At 41.4% G+C, this 18,723-nt stretch overlaps 1 protein-coding gene across 25 annotated transcripts in view; it reads right to left on the reverse strand.

Annotated features, from left to right (window-relative positions):
- The window catches only part of CACNA1C (calcium voltage-gated channel subunit alpha1 C), a 463,884-nt gene that overhangs the window by 162,186 nt on the left and 282,975 nt on the right, over window positions 1-18,723 (reverse strand). For 24 of the 25 annotated variants that reach the window (XM_019288718.3, XM_019288713.3, XM_019288699.3 and 21 more), the window contains exons 6-7: window positions 6,866-7,027; window positions 5,031-5,227 (exon numbers count right to left, since the gene is read on the reverse strand). In XM_019288718.3, coding sequence (XP_019144263.1) covers window positions 5,031-5,227; window positions 6,866-7,027 — 359 coding nt within the window. Of the gene's footprint in view, window positions 1-5,030; window positions 5,228-6,865; window positions 7,028-18,723 lie in introns of those variants that run through there. The other variant, XM_019288717.3, reaches the window with a different exon arrangement.

Consider the following 18,723-nt stretch of genomic DNA (forward strand, 5'->3'; position numbering starts at 1 on the left):
AAGCAGAGTCACTCAATCCTAGAATTCAAGCTGTAAGGGGCAAGCAGAACAACTCAGGACCAGGTTCTCCACTACCCAGCAGTGTGAACAGCCCAATACAACCTGTGGTTGTGTTTAGCAATTTCTCTGTGCTTTGTTCTCATTTATATGTACAATTGCTTGGATGCAGGGCAGTGGAGAGACCAGGCATGTAAAACTCAGGCTGCAGTGGACAGATTTGCATGCAGTGTCACAGGTCTCCAGCTGCAGAGAGCACATTTCACACAAAGATGAAAACCTTTCTAGAGACAGGGTGCTGGCCAAATTGTATTTAACTCAGAAACAAAGCTTCCCCTGAAGGACAGTAACAAACTGATTAAAAATAATTAAAACGAAGATCCATTAGGGAAGGTTGAAAGAACTGAATCTCCTCCAATTAGAAAAAGATTAAGTGAAGACAACAAAGGCCTACAAATATTTAAACACTGTGTTATAAACTGCACAGAGATTAATTTTCCTCCTTAGTCAACAAGACAATACAAAATAATGGACTGCAGCAGAGACCGATTACAAAATACCAAATGATTCAATTTGCAACATTTGGATTTTCATCTGCTGCTGGAAGTTTCCAAGAAGGATGAGTCTTCAGAAATGGGCCTTGGTGCCTGCACCAAGTGAGCTGCTAATGCTGGCCGATGATACTTTAAGGAGAGTTTTGAGAATAATATCCTCAAATTATTCTACAAGGCTTAGGAAAAGTTAAAATGTGATCTATCACGAGAGGTGTCTGTCTACTCAATGGTTCTGTGGACTGGCTGCCCATGAGGCAAAGGCACCTGGCATGGGACCAAAAAAGCTTGTAAGACTGAGGCAGTACTGGAGGAGCTTGTAAGACTGAGGCAGCACACTTAACGCTCCCTTCAACAAAGATCAATTGTTCAGTGAAGAGTCAACAAGGCTGTTTTGCACAGATTTTCATCCTGTCCAATACAGTTATTTCACATCAAAAATTTGGCTCCTTTAAAGTAATTACCCTACTTTCCACGATAGCAGTGTCAAACTGTTTTCCCTAACATTTTTCTTTCTCATTTCAAAAGAAGCCGATCTACTCAAAGTCTTATCTGCTAAGAGAGAGAGAGGGGAGATTGGAAAGTGTATTGATCTTAATGATGCCAAGTCCTCCTAGGGAATAGAAGTTTATTGCTTTCCTGTCTCTGATTATCTTTTTGTGAGGATGTGGATCACAGGCTGGGAAATAGTATTCCATGAGAGAGGAGACAGGCTTCACACAGGTGAAAAGCCTGCACCAGGAAGCATGAAGAAGGAAGCAGGAAACTGAAGTTAAAATTTGAAGAGCTCTTAAGTGGATTAGGAGTCTAGGGCTTGTGGGAGGTCACACAGCTTTCTGACTTTTAATCATGCAGCTTCAACCTTGCAAACTGTGGCACAGGACAGACATTGGCTTCATGAAATGACTACTATATTTTTCAGGGCAACATGCTGAAATGTGCTAAGCTTCCTCCATTCCCACTGAGAGGAATGCAGAGATCTAGGTATCTTTCGAAAGTCGGGTTGTTGATTTTTTTTTTTTTAGAAAATAAGAAGATATATTTGAGAAACACTTATAGAAAAGTTCAAAGCAAGGGAATTGCTCCATTGTCTCGACACTTCCAGCCAAGTAATTCAGCCCAGAGCTTCATCTGTTGTTCTGCTGAGTTTTAGGTCAGGCACATATTTTCAGATTTAAGAAGAGAGCAAAGAAAACCCTCTGCATCCACATGTATGTCCTTGGAAGACTAATCTCAACAGATACCAAGGCCCTGATCAGGCATCTGTAAGTCCTCATGTTGTACTATGACTGCATGTGGGAAATCTCAACATGGTCAAGCATGGTCAAGATTTTGCAAAATACGAAGTGAGATCCTGACCTTTTGAAATTAATGAGAATTTTGCCATTGACCCCAGCAGGACCCCAGATTGAAACCTTGTTATCTACCCTGAATCGCAGAGGAGTTAAGAACTTGGTAGTCTGCTTGAACTCTGAATGCTCAGCACTTTTAAATATTAGCCCATTATCTTACATTGTTAAGTTTAATGAATGACCTCTGAAAATCACCACCTAAAATTTTTGTCTGCAAAACTGTCCAATTTGCTGACAAAATTTTCCTACACTGTTTTTTAATCTGTACTTTTAGTGTAAAATGGACAACAAACACTATATTTCTAATTTAAATAACTGTGTGGATTTACTTCCTTATAAAGCAAATTTTAAGTTCAGTGACCTCACTGTGGTTCCAGGAGGTCTTTCAGAGCTGAGAAGAGAATAGCCTCCTATCTCTGCACCCTGTGGAGATGCACCTCCCAATGGGTTGTCTATGACAAGCCCTCTCTTCCTCAGCCAAAAAGGCAAAGACCAGGGAATTAAGTTATGAATGAGTCAGACTGCACTAAGGAAACAGTGGCTAACAGTAAATTTAAGGTAGATATTTGTATCCCACCTCACTTAGTAAAATTCTTCCTTTGGCAACTGAAACGTTGCATCTTTTCTATTCTTTACTCTCCAGAGTACTCTTCCTTTTGATCTGGCTAACCTAAGCTGGAATGCCCTTGCCATGGACTCTAGATCTTGCTGTATAAACCACGATAGATATGGTTGGAAATGACAAAATCGCAGTGTGAGTGTTTAGAGACCGTTTCTACATACAAACATTAAAGCAACAGTGCTTCTCCTAGGTGTGCCCTGTAGTAGGTGCCCAAGCAACCCCTGTCCCCAGCACAGCACAGACCCCTCTGCAGGAGGAAACACCTCAGATACCTCCTTACCATATGGCAAACACTGATCAGAGCTGAACTCTGACTGCTTTGTCAGTATAGCACAGAGAGGAAAAAGTCATATGGGACAATAGTATTTTAGGATTGTTTCCAGCAGCTTAACCAAGAATGTCCGCCAGCTCAGGTGTTCAGGTATTTAATCAAACTTTGTATTTCATGGTCTTTAAACATAGGTGATAGGTTTTTTTCTTTATGAAATAAATTTCCTCCTCCTCAATTACTGACACTTTTTTCTGCAGTGATAACTCTTATCTTTTGTAGTCTTGTCTAGGAATAACTGGGAACTGATGATAACAAATATTTCTGCTCTTTCCAAAGCAAGCATTCTAACAATGCCATAATCTAAAAGGCTCACGATACGCATGCCCCTAAAAATAATGACCATTGATCTGTATTAATTTCAGGTCTAAGTTCACCGTACTGTCTGTAAAGAAAAAAAAGGACAGCTCAGGAAATCAGTGAAAAAAAAACCTGACTGAATACCAAACAAAAGCCAGCAACCAAAACCCAGTTTGCTGAAGGGACACCATAAAAATCAGACTGTCTGCTGCAGTCATAGTAGAAAATCATTTGGAAGCGAGTATATGCTTTTGGCTCTTGTTATTAGATAACTGATAATGAATTAAGCGTGGTTCATATCCAGTCATGAAAATGACACATGGGCCCTTAAAGGGTGGGAATTGGAAGGGTCTTTCATAGCACATGTCTTTGGAGAAACTGATGATAACTTGTGGAGAGGTTTCACAATACTGAATGGTATGCAGGGCCAAAACTATTTTCATGTCTTTTTCTGGTATCATTTACTCTCTCCCACTTCCCCTGTAAATAAATCCTCTCAGTCACACACAGCATAGAGAAATGTGAGATAAATGTGCTAAAAAGACAGGTATACTATATGTAGCCATACTTGGACTGTGGAGAAGTGGAGAAGTTTTTCCCATTTTCTCTCTAGACTTTAACTTCTGCTCTTTATTATTTTATTAATTTATAACATCTTTTCTAGTAATGACAATTTTTTTCTCTGAGACCCAGACTCCCCTCGTGTTTTGATCTCTACCCTTTATCTCAGACATTAGAAGGAAGCTTTAGTCACTATTTTACTCTAAGCTTAAGAAGATAGACAACTTCTAACTGTTCCACACAGAGACCATCCTTGGCAGATAAGCTAAATCTTCAAAGGGAAATCTTGTAAACTCTAAATCACTGGTGGGTAGAAGGCAGCTTCAGGCTCATGTTTAGGAGAAAAGCTGATGTTGACTAACAGTGTAAGCTGCCTCAGTCCAGATTACCCTTTTGTGTGCTTTGAGCCTTCTTGAGTTAAACTGCACCGTGTGTTTTAACACACCCTACCATCCTGGAGAACCAAGTCTCATGACACGCCAGACTCACAAGCTGGTGAGAGTCTGGTTTAGCCTTGTACAGACAGGACTGTGCTGTGTGTGAATGAAGGTCCTGGGTCATAAAATACTGCTGCAAAAGCTGATGGCCAGAGCTACATCCAGAAACTTGTTTATTATATATGATTTACTGGTGAAAGCTGAACCTGATATTAACTCCTATAGTATAATTGTATTGCAATGAATTTCCCAATACATTAGGAATTAAAAGGTATAAACTAAAGCTGCTGAAATGTCCAGAATTAGGGTACAGGACAAGATGAGACTCCATTTACGTTAAAGACAATATCATGTTTTGGCTAAACACGGGACCATGATTGATACCGGTATCAGAGCTAATAGCATTAGAATAAATTCTTCTATGAAAAAAGTCATAATCAGAAGTACTGCTGGAATTTGTGAGGCCTTTCCTATAAAACCTATGAGCTGACCAGTGCAGTGCCTTTGGAACATAAATGCCATGGGTAGAGCACAAATACTTCTACATCAGTAATCTGGAGATGTATGAGATGTTTCAGTCCTGCAGAGAGGGTCTTTCAATGACTTTCTGCTCAACCAAGGTAAATTGTGAACTTTCAAATCAATAAGCCATCTGCTGTCATTCAAAATTAAAATATCAATGGAAAGTCAACATTTACATTTGATTTCATTGCACCAGGTAACCCCTCCCATTTTACCTAACAGTAAGCCAAGTTAATTCAAGCTCCATGCTAGCAACCATGCCTTCACTCTAGAGAATGAGCAAGAAAGCTAAAGGCCCCAGGTTCCAACATAGCTGTGAGCACAAGCAGGACTCTCAGCTTGTCATTTTCGGATACGTACCCAGTACAGAACATCTGTCCAGCCCTCCATGGTGATGCACTGAAACACCGTGAGCATGGCAAAAGCAAAATTGTCAAAGTTGGTAATGCCGTGCTTAGGTCCCTCCCAGCCCGCCTTGCACTCGGTGCCGTTCTGACACTGCCGCCCGTGGGCAGACTGGGGGGCACACGGGGACGGATCGTCTTCCGCAGGGGTATCTTAAAGGAGAGAAGGGGGAAAAAACAGCTGAAGAAAACCACTTGACACACTATTAAGCAAGTGAAGGATATCAGATTTTAACAAGTGTGTTTTGCAGGGAGTTTGACAGATTTCTCAGGAATACACAGGCAACTGCTCACTGCCGCGCTTCGCTTTCTTTTTGTAAAAAATAATAGCCAAGCTGTCAAATTTTATAGTCAAAACTGAGATTAACTTCTTTTTTTTTCCAAAGCATACCCTCCTGCGAGGAAGAATTCATGCCTTTCAACATGACAGGGAACATTAGATCAAGCCTCTCGTGTTTCATTAGGCTGTGTGTCATGGCCAGCATTTTCCTACTGCAGTCACCTGGCATCTGGGTTAGTCTTGGAAGTGCAGCACTGACTGGCACTGCTGAGGGAGGCTGAGCCCCTGCAGCAGACAGGCTCCAGTGCTCTGGAGACAGGTTCATGTGGCACCAGGCCACTGCTGAATTACAGCAGAGAGTGTCTGGAGCTCTGCTCTTTTGGCATTTCGATGATGTGTGGCATTTTATCAGTAGCCCAGTGGCACTCAGAAACTGTAAGACTGCTGCTTGATTATCCACCCCTTATTCTGTACAGGTGTTTTCAAAGATCTGAGAACCTATACAACAAAGCAAACTAAGTACTTTGGTATATACAGAATGCTCAAGGAAACATTGTTATAAGCACAAAAACTTCTGCAGTGTGATTTTTTAAAAATATACAGATTTCAGAGCTTAGTGCTACATTTTTAACAGGTGCAGGAATGTACATATGTGTAAGGGAGGGGGTAATTATGTTTGTTTCTCATCTTACGTGGTAAAAAAATGTAATTTTCCAAAATTGTGATCACATTCTGATCACGGAAGAATGCCAGAAACAGTAATATCAGAATTAGATGCTGTAATGTAAATACTTCCAGACAGAATGGAGAAAAATAAACCCACTTTAAAGATGCAAACCAGAGTGACAGTGCATTATAGTTCTAGCATCATTTCCAGAAAATGAAATCTGCCAACATTATAAAAGCAGAAAATACAAAACTTCTGAAACAATTCTCTGCCGTTCAATATTTTCTTATGAGCTGAACTGGGTCCTAGGCATTAGCACCCACCACCACATGAGAAATAGATGCTGTTCAAGATCAATAAATCAAATGAAAATGAACAGATGGTTAGATGAGTGACAATGCAATTGAATTGTTTTGAAATGTGAATATTTCTTTCTGCAAATAATTTGAAAGTTTTTTTCCTGATGGATTTGATGGAAAAAACTTTCTTCCCACTAATATAATTTTGTTTTCTTTCTGGTTGCACTTCTAACCACAGTTGCAGCCTGTGTGATTGAAAAAAAAAAAAAGTACTGCCCTGAATGATATTTTCCTTTACAACAATACTGGTTTAAAACAAAGATGCACTTGTATATGAAATTAATAATAAAATATATGAGTTGTTCATTTCTGTGATGCCATCTCCTGTGTAGCTCAGTCTGCAGTGGTGAAATTGTGAAACCCATGAGAAGTCCACAAGCAGTGAGCAACAGCCACTCATCTCCTGTGCCAGGAGAAATGTTCTATTACATATGACAAAAGCCTCCCTCTGAAAGCCTCTGTAGGTATATGTGTGTTCCTCTTACCCATCAGTCCCCCTTGCACATGGTAGCAGGTCTTGTGCATCTTCCCCATGAATAACTCCAGTCCAATGATGGCATAGATAATAATGACAAACAGCACCAGCAGGGCAATATGCAACAAAGGGACCATAGCCTTGATAATTGAATTTAAAACCACCTGGAGACCTGCAGAGAGAACAGAAGGAAGCACTTATCAGCAAGAGAACAAAATTCAGAGAGGCTATACATTGCACAGTAGTGTTTCAGTTTTATTTCTTTTCCCCTCACCTGAACTCATCATCTTGATGATGTAAAGAGGTACATTTACAGAACACCTCCCTCCAGACTATCCCCAGCATTGCAAACAATTTCCCACAGCTGCCCAGATCACAGACCAAAGTGAAACAGGTATTACCTTACGTGTCACCAAAGAGCCCCTCCCCGAGGAGGGAATATATCCCACACGGTATTGAGGAGAGTTAAAGCACGAGAAAAACAAAGAACACCAGGCCTGAAGAGGGACAAGAACCTTGGTACACACGTGAGGGCAAGTGCTGGGGTGCACAGAGATGCACTCCAGCGTATGGGGAGGGGTGGCAAACTGAAGTCATGTCCCTACTCTGATGCTGGGCTCTTCCAGAAGTCAAGCCAGTCCCAGGCAGAGCGTGAGCTGCTCAAGAACCACCAAACCCATACTGAATGAGAGCTCCCCGCCCTCTTAGGACCTTTTTGTGCTCCACATCTACCTCATCTAACTTCAGTCTCAACAGAGTCAGAATCAGCAGTGCTGGTTTTGTCCCTCTGTTACCTTTTAACAGAGGTTGCCCAGAAATAGGTATGAGAAAATATTATTACAAGATTGTTAAGGTATGAGACTGTTGAAAGTCTTAATCATGAGCAAGCCAAACATTCCCAGAATGGCCCAGGGAAGGTGACTTGTAGCCAAGTTTTCTAAATCACCGAGCAGCTGTACCCTCAGATGCACTTGACTCAAGTTGCAGATTCGTGTGCCTCTGTCTCCTTCTCCTCATTTTGTAAAACCAGAAGAATAAAGCCAGCCTTGTAAGCCTTTAGTAAGGATTTGCATTTACAAAGATCTTAAAGTTATCACTTTGAGTAGGAATGATAGCAACCACTATCACTGGCAAGTTATTAATGATGGAAGTGTTGAGAGACCTCTAGAACTCTATAATCTACAAATAGCCAGATCAGAACAATTACAAGCTCATGATTTTGCAATGACTGAGAGCCAGGAGTCATTAGTGTCTCCTGCAAATGCTGTCATCTCCTCAGAGAAGTTGGTATTAGCTGTGATTTTTGAGAAATGTGATTCATGGGTTGCAAATGTCTGTTATACATCTGCCGAGAGAGCTTGTGATAACTAATAACTTTTAAAATCTATCATCTAAGATCTTAGACTTTCTTCTTTTTTTCCTTTTTTAAAAAAAATAATTTAAATACTTTCAAATGAGGATGACACATCTCTTGACAAGCCCTCTCCCTTGTAGGCAATCCACTTGTCAGTTCACAGCTAAGGCTGAGACTGCCTTTGCTCCACAGCCATGAAGGAACACAGCAGAAGTAATCAAATGTGGCATCAGCTGCCTGGCCAGCAGCATCCCTCACTGCCTGCTAGCAAATACTGGCTGGATTCTAACATCCCTCAGATGTCAGAACATTTTCTCAGGTGTCTCCAGGCAGTTCAGTTATCTGTTATCAGTTATCTATCCAAAGGATATGCTGCTATCCAAAGGCAGTGACATTCAGCATGAAACATTCGGGCTTCCACAGAGACTCTTACAATAACTGCATTACTGACAGGATCAAAATATCCTGTACAAGAGTGGGCCACTCTGCTTGCTCAGTTGCCTCTGGGTGTTTTTCTCAATAAACAATGTCTCTGGAGGAAAAAAAAAAAAATTGCTGTGCTTACATGAAGCAGCCAACCTTTTCCGCTAAATGCCCACGTCATTCAGTCTACTAATTCTAAATATGCACAGAAAATGAAGTGCAGTCAACACCACCATTGCTCCAACTCTTTACATCAGTCAGGAATGTTACATTCCCCAGAAAATTAAAGCAACGTCTCACCTTCTCCCAAACAAGGTACAACAGTACAAGAAAGTTAAAAGACTACAGATGGCTGCAAATCTGAAACACACCCCCCCCCCCCCCCCCCGCCAAACTTTGCAGATTGAAATACTTGGCGCTTCAAATAAACCTACACAAAAGCAAATAAAGGCCTCATTTCCCAGTGATTTCAGGAGTCTTGTTAATCCAAAACGTAGTCAAACTGATGAGGTTAAGAGTTCTGATACCAGGTTTTAGGTAATTTACCCTTAATTATTAGTACTAATTAATTTTAGCATTCATTGTAGGTTATACCCAGTACTCCTGAGAGGGTACTGAGGGCAGACAAAAGATGAACAGAAAAGCTCCCTCATTTTAAAACCAGCTTCATTAACACCCACGCCATGAAAGTGCTTCAGCCTACTACAGATGTCCAGAGAAGATAATATCTGCACAAACCAATGCCCTTCGTGCTAACAAAGCAGTGCTTGTGAAAACAAAGCTTTGCACCACGAACTTGAGATGATGTTTAGATGGCCAAGGGGAACACGTACCACCAGCAGACGTACAGGACCTTCAGCCACCTTAATTAGAGAAAAGCTTCTTGATGATAAGAAGCCAACGTTGAAGAGGACACGAGGTACTGAATACTGTTAGCATGAATTGATGTGTGTGTGCTGTGCAGTATCCCTTTAGGGCAGCCTGGTTTTAAATCCAGATGATTCTAATAATTAGCAAGCTTAAATACATTACCAGCAAAGTATTCAGAGAGTTTCTAAGAGATAAAAAACCACTGACTGTGCAGCGACTTTAGAAATGCCCTCAGAAGGTATAATGCAGAAAGGCAAGAGATCCATGCACATCACCAGGCTCCTCACATTGTTGTCAGGTTTTTGCTGCAACACAGCTGCTGCCTGCAAATTGCTTTATTCTGTCAGGCAGCCACGTGCAACACAAAGAGCTGCTGCAAGGAGTGGTACGAGGAACCGTGCCCAGACAGTCAGGATAACTCATTGTACTGGCAAGGGGGAGAGCAGATGAGGAGGGATTAAAGGACTGGGGAAGAGCCATGGGTAGGTGGAACAGAGTCACTTCTTTAATAAAAACCTCACACGCTTCAAAACACATCAAATCTGTGCTCTGAAACCGCAGAGGTGCAGATGCACTTCTGATCAGAGTAAACCAAGGCAAACCACCCCCTTATAAGCAGTCACAAAGACTTTTCGAACCAGTGGTGAGAATTCTAAACACTTTTCTGGGCTCTTTCTCTGTGTAGAGGAAGAAGAGAGAGTTCAGCTTATAAAAGAATGGTTTCTCTGTCCCAACTCCTGTATGCTGTTAATCTTTGCATGGTGCAATACACAGGTATCACCCCACACAGGTGTTCACACCATCATGCACCTTTGGCATTTTTTTCTCACTCGTGGAGGTAAGGCTTGCACTCCTAGCAATGAGCTGTACAGCTGATAATCATAATTAAATCAGAGTGCCTGGTGACCTGATCAGACTGCAGAGCTGGCCTCTGGATGTAAAGGAGGTGATGCCAACAACTGCTTTCTACAGCAGAGCCGAATTTTTCCAGTGCTGTTTTCAGAGGCTGGCAATGTCATCGCTGGCCAACCATAAACACAGGCTCTTGAACTTAAGTCCTGAGAAGCAAATATAAAAATAAATGGTTTTCAAATATTTTTAAGTCTACTTATTTGTGGTGCTGCTCTCTCCAGACATCTGTGAAGGTGCAGCATCTGCCTTGAGGAGCTCGCTCCAGGCTGGGCCCAGAGAACTGCACAGGGATTAGGGAAAGTGCAACGAAAGGGATTGTTTGCACTATTCCAGCCCACGCTTTTCTTCTGTTAATAATTGAAGATCTTAAACAACTCTTCGTATTTATTTTAAAAGCACTCCAGTTTACCTTTAACAAAATCCTCTTGGCTGTGTTCTGTTGGCTGACACTGATTCCATAAATGTTTCAGCAAGCAAAAGACGTTAATGCCATTCCCTGGGCTCACAGAATTTAGCATTTATTTACACAGATAAAACATTTTAAATATTTATTACATGGGAAAAACATTGCTTTTTATACCAGGTCAAGCCCTTTTTAGCCTCTAGAGGACTGCATTAACCCAAAAGTTTAGAATACAACTGGGAAGAAGAGGGACTAGGGAAGAAAAAAGAAAAAAAACTTATATCAAGTAACATTGATCTTTCTCAAAGCCATGGGAAATGCACTTTTCGAGCTGCTGCAGGTGTTTTAGAGCTATTATCTGATGCTGTGCTTTTCTCTCAGGAAGATGACGAGAGGGGCTGGTTGCTGTCTCATCGATTCAGGCAGTTATTGAAGAACGTGCTTTATCTTTGAGCATGTAAGTGTCTGCACTTAAAGCAATGGGATTACCTACATATCCCCTTGTGTACTTACAAGCTTTTTTGGATTTCAACCAATGCTTAGCAAGATGGCCCAAGAAAAAGACCCAGCTGCTAAAATACACTTGGCATTGTTGCGTTGTGGAACATATCCAAGGAAATGAACGGTAGGTTTGCTAATACAGAAATCCTCTCGAGAAAGACATGCCTATAAAAGTAAGAAAATTCTTAGAATCACCCAAATTGCCTTTTTTTCAAGGTTGTGAACTCCCAGACCTGAAAAAAAAAAATCTTTCTGGGACTGATTCTGCCAGATTTTTTTCTCAAAAAGACAATCTCTCTCCTTTGTTGCACAGTGGTGTTCATAAATTCCCAAGTAATTAATGCATGAGTGCCCAATTACCTCACATTTCCCTCCCTTTTCCCCTTAGGTTTCATGTCCTTCTGTCCCTCTCACGTTTCCTGCCCTTTTTTCTCTCTCTTTTCCCACCCTTTTTCCCTCTCCTTCTTCCCACCCGTTTTCACCTCACGTTTCTAGCCCTTTTTTCTCTCTCTTTTCCTGCCCTTTTCCCCTCTATTTAAATACTCCAAACACTGGGAAAAAGAGGATTTTCCCTGAATTTAAACCTTTAAAACAAGGGAAAATCAGGATTCCTTTACAATTTTAACCTTAAGATGATGGAAAGGGGGAATTTTCCCTCAACTCAAACCCATAAAATGGCATAATAAAGGTTTTCCCTTTCCACTGGGGACACTGGGATGGGACTGGGAAGATGAAATCAAAGAGAGAAAGAAAAAGGATCCTCCCTGCCCCCCACGCCCCTGCACCGCCCTGTGGGACAGGGCTTGTCCCTCTGCACGTCCTGAGCAATGCTCCAGGAGCACCCAGGTGTTCCCCCCTCCTGCAGGATGCTCCCACTGCTGTCCTGTGAGAGATCCCCAGAGATTGCCCACTCCAGAGGCTCCAGAAACCCCTGAAAGCAGCCCTCAGCAGGGCCTGCCCCTCCTCATCCTCACTGACCACACCCGGGGCTGGATCATCCCTCCTCATCCTCACTGACCACACCTGGGGCTGGATCATCCCTCCTCACCCTCACTGACCACACCCGGGGCTGGATCATCCCTCCTCATCCTCACTGACCACACCTGGGGCTGTCCCACCCCTCCTCATCCTCACTGACCACACCCGGGGTTGTGATTTCTTAACTTCCCGAAGGCTGCTTAGATCTCATCCTGACCACCAACACTACGATTTACGTCATTTGCAAGGACACTCAGTAACCAGGAGCCCGGCTCTTGAAGCAGTCAATGCACTTTTTGGAGCTCTCTGGACACCAGAAGTGCCGTGGCAATTGTCAGGGGCTAGCAGCTTTTGTCAAAGGGACACTACACCGTGAGCTCGGCAGGCAGTGCGTTTGGGCACCCAAACACTGCGCCTTTCACTTTTAGCCATCCCTTCACCTGAGCCCATTTTCTGGGCTCACACTTCTGCCTGCTGCCTGCCTTGGAAGTCATGACTGAGTTCTGCAGGCAAACCTTAAAATATCCTTAAGACATTCAGACCTTGCCAAGCACAGCTCTATCTCACGTTTCCCGTGTCTTCAATTTTGGATCAAACTTGGTTTGCTGGACAGGGCAGTTCCTGTTCTCATCATATTAGCAGTCCAGGTCTTCAGAGAAAGCATATCCTGAGTCTGTTCTTCCATTGGTTTTGCAGGGCTATATTTTACCTACACCACAGGGTTGCCTAAACCAGGAGTATGAGTGGGCGCAGCCTCACATAAATGACCCTCTAGAAGTGAGCAGGCATAAAGGGAAAAGAGAGGACCATCCCACCTCTGCTTCCCTATACACACAAAAATACACATTTTTGTACTTCAGCCAGTGCCAGGGGTGTGGGAAGCAATTCTTTTCCTGCTAATACAGTTCAGAAGAAAACTACTACTCTGTCCAAGCAAGGAGGAAGCAGGGGAGGATTTGTGACTCAGCATAGGGCCTGAGTCAGATCACTTCTGGGAACCACTCTGAAGTGGTGGAGCTGATGCACCATCCCCAGCCACGAGCCAGGCCTACCCACAAATCACATTTATTTCTGACAATACACAGAGAGACTGCCACTACAGTTCTATTTCCAAAGCACAAGCAATATAACCAGTAATATTCCCCAAAGTGGAGGTTTATCACTTAATAAATGTAGACATTGCCTAAGAAAATTGAAAAATATTAAATATTCATAAATATGAAATGTTTTATAGCAATTTCAAAGGAAAACTGGAAAACAACAGATAGTTTTAGCACAAAAAGGTCCACAGTCATGGCAAGATATCTGAGCTAAGTACATCTACAATGATTTGTGAGAAAAACATTGAGCATTTTCTTCAGCAGTGTTGCAAAGGGAACTCATATGACACAGTTCATTTAAGGACAGCTGTACAATAGCAATTTGGGGAGGTAGTCTTTTTCTGTCTTGCTGGATTCTCAAAATATTAGTGGCAGATTGCTAGATAAAGTAAATTCTGTGGGTGTAGTGCAGCATTCTTGGGGCTGCAGATGTCATTTCTATTTCAAGAATAATAGGGAAGGTCTTGGAATAGTAAGGAAAGACACAGCACAGGACAGAAAACTAGCTGATGTAAAAAGAAATAGGAAAGAAAATGTTCAAGCTGCAGGGTGACTACTCTGGAGTAGGCAATGCCATTTAAACATGTACAAGCACTCAATTCAAAACCACGTGCTGTAAAAAATAGAAAAAAGGAAGTTTTGGCATCTGCTAACAATGTTCTCATTCCTGCATTTTCAAACTGTCTTCACTGATTTCTCAAACTGAAATACTCACACACAAGGAGATTCATTCAAATGGGCATGTGGACGTGAACACAATTGTTTCATGTTTGCCATGTCTTGCAACACCACCCTTGCCTCATCCTTTGAGGAGAGAAAGGATCAGCAGAACAAAACCAAAAGCCACAACAAAACCCAGCTCTTCTTTCTGGATCCTTTTCTCTTGGGAAGCAGTTCAGCTTGAGTATCCTCTGCCTGTCAGAGTGACCTAACTTAGGCAGAAAATACAGCTTGCCCTGAGCAGGGTGGCCACACAGCCCAGCTTTTGGCTGCCTGAGGAGGATGCTTGGATAAATGTACACATGGCTTAGGCTCCCTGACTCTGTGCTGGAAGAGACCTCTTCTACCTCTCATAGAAGCATCCCTCTCTCCTCCTGGGGGCCTTTAGCTTTTTTTAGCAGCCTTTCGTTCAAAGTATGTAAGTGTCCAGTTTCTTATAAAGTTGTTTGATGACCAAAAGACCTTGTTCATCTTTTCAGTTCCACTTCATGAGGTAGCTCCTGCAAGTTCAGCCTTGCTCTCTAACCATTTGATTTTAGCTCAGTTCGGCTGAGGATGAGATCCAGGCAAGACCTTCAGACTTCAAATGTAAAAAAACCAACCCCAAAATGGTGTGGTGTCCCTCCCGTGCAGCTACCTGCATATAGAGGAGGAGCATGGAGAGAAAAGCAGCAATTAAGTGCCAACAGAAAATTGCACGTTTCAGAAAAAAAGCCATCTTGAACAAAACCAAAATGAAATTCAGTGAGCTAACTCTGAGGCTGTTTTGAACAATGACCACAGGGTGCTGCAAAATATTCTTACACAGAGTGGGGAGGATGAGGTCAAGTACTCTCTGCCAGACAGGGACTTCTAAAGATGGATTAAAGTTAAGGCAGGTAAAGGGCATTCAGGAGCCCTGGCAGTTCCTAGGCCAGCAAGGATCAGCTGTCACTGTTTCCCCGGAAATAGCTTTGATTTTGTGCTGACAAGATGATTATGGACTGAAAAAACCATTCTTGGGGTCACTGTGAAGGTTTTGTCTACTCTTAACCACTGTGAAGGATCACAGATAGGAAGAACTTTTCTTGGCTCCTCTTTCTACGGAGCTATCCAAACCCAAAGAGAGTCTGGCCCAAAGATTGCCCCAGTTCTCAGTGAAATGACCCATCACATTTCTACTTTTTAAACTCCTTCATGTGCAAGCACAGCTGTGACAGGGAACAGTCTTTACGGGGGGAATTTTGGTCTAGTCCTGTGCCACTGGATTCAATCAGAAAACTTGTGTAGGAATATGTCTACATATGTACTGTACTGCCTTCACTCTGGACAGGTGAACCTAAAAAACAAACCCCAAGCCAATAGTTAAATAAGCTCTGAACTGAGACAGTAATTGAAAAGCCTTGTTTCAGCATCTCAAATGCTGTTTGTATGCAGCTCTGAAAAGTGAATACACGCCTTAAGGAAATAGTTTTGCAAACAAGGAACTTAGAAAACCTGTAAGTACTAAAGCATCATGGTAGAAGAAATGGGCTCAAAGCACTTGGGTCTCAATCATTTGAGTGGAAGATTAATGGCTTTTGGGTTACAAACAGCTTTATAAAATTGTTAAATTTTTTTACAGTTTATTGTCATAATTCCTCAGGTCAGTGGGCATTAGTCTCCTTTCTGTGTTACAAATGATAAAGAGTATTTTAATTGTTTGATGTCCTTCTCCAGGTGCTCTAACTCATCACTTGTGAGCAGGTTTAGAAAAGGCAAAAGCTTAAAAGATAACAAATGTTAACAGGGATTCTGTAAATGTAGAAGTCCAGCCAGGGACGATAAGATTACAGTTTTGCAGTACATGGGGAAAAAGATATTGATGAGAAAAATTGATCTTCTTGCAGGTTAAACACTCCAGCATATAACAAGTGGCACACCATGAGCTACACGAAGTTTGAACTACTTGTGATAGAAGAATTACAACAAAATGTTGGATAAAGTCTAAAACTTTCTCTTTAGATGACTGTGTAGAAGTACAGCACAGTATATATGACAAATAATTAGCCTATATAGCCCTGGAGAATTCACCCCACCTTTTAACTTGGGATGGTGCTTAATGAGCATCGATGGGACTGAGCTCTGGAGAGGCACAGTGTGACATTTTCAAATCACTGCCATAGAGGGGTTTTTGGGAGAGTTTCGAGAACACACAATAGAAAGCTACCTGATCAGGTAATTAAAGAATTTATGCAAACCAGACAAAGGGTGATTATTGCTGTGTTACTGTCTTGATGCACGTATTTGTTTTCTCTATCTAAGCAACTGAAATTGCTGTTCATAAAAAACTTATGGTATGATGCCAAAATCCTGGACAACACATGGCCAGACAAATCTGAGCAAGTTTGACTCTTAGTTTTAAGAACAGGGAGTGGATTTAGGGACGTATCAACTCAGTGGTTAATCAGTCCCATCTCAGAACACCTAAAACTCCAGCTTGCTTTCTTTTCCACATTAGTAACCTGATTAGACTTAAAACTCTGCTTGCACACATCAGATAATAAATGCTTTAGGGGGAAAAAAATGCTTTCTGACATAACAAGCGAAACGTCCTTTAGCTCACTTGGTAGCCCCAGTATGTTTGGACAGAAAAATTAATGGTTGCAGTTTTCACAAAGTTGTATTTGTCAGAAAAAAGAATGGCTCTTTATTGGTATTTACTTTCTTTGCAACTCGCTTTACAACTTGCACAGTTCGAAGGCTTTTTGCACAGATTGGGTATGTGTTGCTAGAATGCACTGGAATTAAATATTTATTAAACATTTATTTATTTTTAATTTCCTTTTACATATAATAACCTGTCAAGAGAGAATCATAAGGCTCTCCTGCTGTAATCTGAACAGCTAAATTACATTCTTAACAGATATAGAAACATACAAATATAAATCTGAGAGGAATTTGACTCCCTCCAAAGTAAAGCTTTAAAGTGAAATAATCCCAGCACGGGAGTGTGAAAAGCAAAAGGTGGGCTAAGGGCTGAGTTTAAATTTTCACCTACATAGTGAGGGGAAGGGTGAGACTCAATGCTAAATTCTTTCACTGGGTGCTGTTTATGTTAAAAACCGTAACTGTTGGATTTAGAACAGGCCTTTGTAAACCTTGTATGTAATCATACTTGGATGCAATGGTTTGATTTCTGACCAAGACATCAAACCTGATTAAAAGGAACTTTATCCTTTGGCAATTTCCAATACAAATAAAAATCAATGTACGGCAACAACCTACAAAAAAATGCCAAGTGAAGAAATGTCCTGAACAACAAGGAACAAGGAAAAAACCCCAACCAATCACCAAACCCAACAACCAATGCAAAAAAGGAGAGAAATGTCAGATAAGCTGCTAGCTTAATGTGCAAGCAATAATAGAAAACAAACTGCCCCAACAGATTATACTTCTAAGGTATATAGCAATTAATATGTCCCAGTTCTCACACCACTGCCTTAGCCCCCTGCAAGGATGGTGTGTGGTTGAAAGATGAGATGCTTGAATAAAGTTTAGAAAGGATGTTTTGCAATCCTGTAAAGAAATTGAATTTCTATAGCCCTTTCCACTGCTGAAGAAAACAACATTTAGTAAGGCCTATGAAAAGAAGTGACAAAAATAGAATTTTTATAATTTCTTCTATTTCTTTTATCCCGTGAGCTACATTCTGTCAAAAATGCTTCTGATGTAAAACTGTAGAGCAGCTTTAGCAGTACAGAAATTGAAAAAAAAGACTCTTTGCAGAGGGTAAGCAGATGTTTTCTGAATTGTGATTGATGTGGCAGAGCAAACCAACAGAAGATAATCTAAAACTGAAAAAATAAGAGGCATAGCCACTCAAACAACTCATAAAAAATAGTTGCAACAAAGGGCAACACACATATGGGATAGGTTATTGTTACATGTGTTAAACAGGAATTGGATTTGCTTCTGGAAAAAAGGGAGATTAAGAAAGATGTCTGATCTCCTTCCCTTTTCCCTGGCACAAAGAAAAGTTAGATAAAATTTTAAGAGGCTCTGCAGGTTAGGTGGGCTTTCATTTCCATACTTCCCCGTGATCAGAACAGAAAATTATTTGTTCAGTCAACAAACATCCTCAGCACAGAAAAGTGTTTTAGTTATTCATACCAGCCAACATGCCTGTGCTCTCATCTAGCACAATAACAGCAAGCAGACATAACTCAGAAGGCAGCCCCTGATTTTGGAGAAACCTGCATTCAAGAGAAGAGGGAACTTCTCCAATAGATTTATGTAGACATTGAAATTTTAAAATATTATTTCCTCATTTTGCCTCCTCTTAATTCATGCTTTGGTTTTTTTCTCTACTATAGCATTTGTCCAAGATGCAATGTTATTATAAATTCAGATCATCACTAAAAAAAAAAAAATTACTGGCAAGCTTAAAATGCATCCAGTGGTCGAGGGCACTGTCTGAGTGGTCTGCTGCTCTGTGCCTTGCTGATATTTTGATAATGCTCTGTGGAAATCACAACAAGGACCACAGGCATCCAACAAGGCTTTTGGAAGGCTTGGACAAACAGAAGTAATTCAAATGATGCCAGAGAACATCCATGCACCACCTTGTGTCCCGAGCAAATCCTATG

This window comes from Corvus cornix, chromosome 1A, assembly GCF_000738735.6.
Source record: "Corvus cornix cornix isolate S_Up_H32 chromosome 1A, ASM73873v5, whole genome shotgun sequence".
Classification (NCBI taxonomy): Eukaryota; Metazoa; Chordata; class Aves; order Passeriformes; family Corvidae; genus Corvus; species Corvus cornix.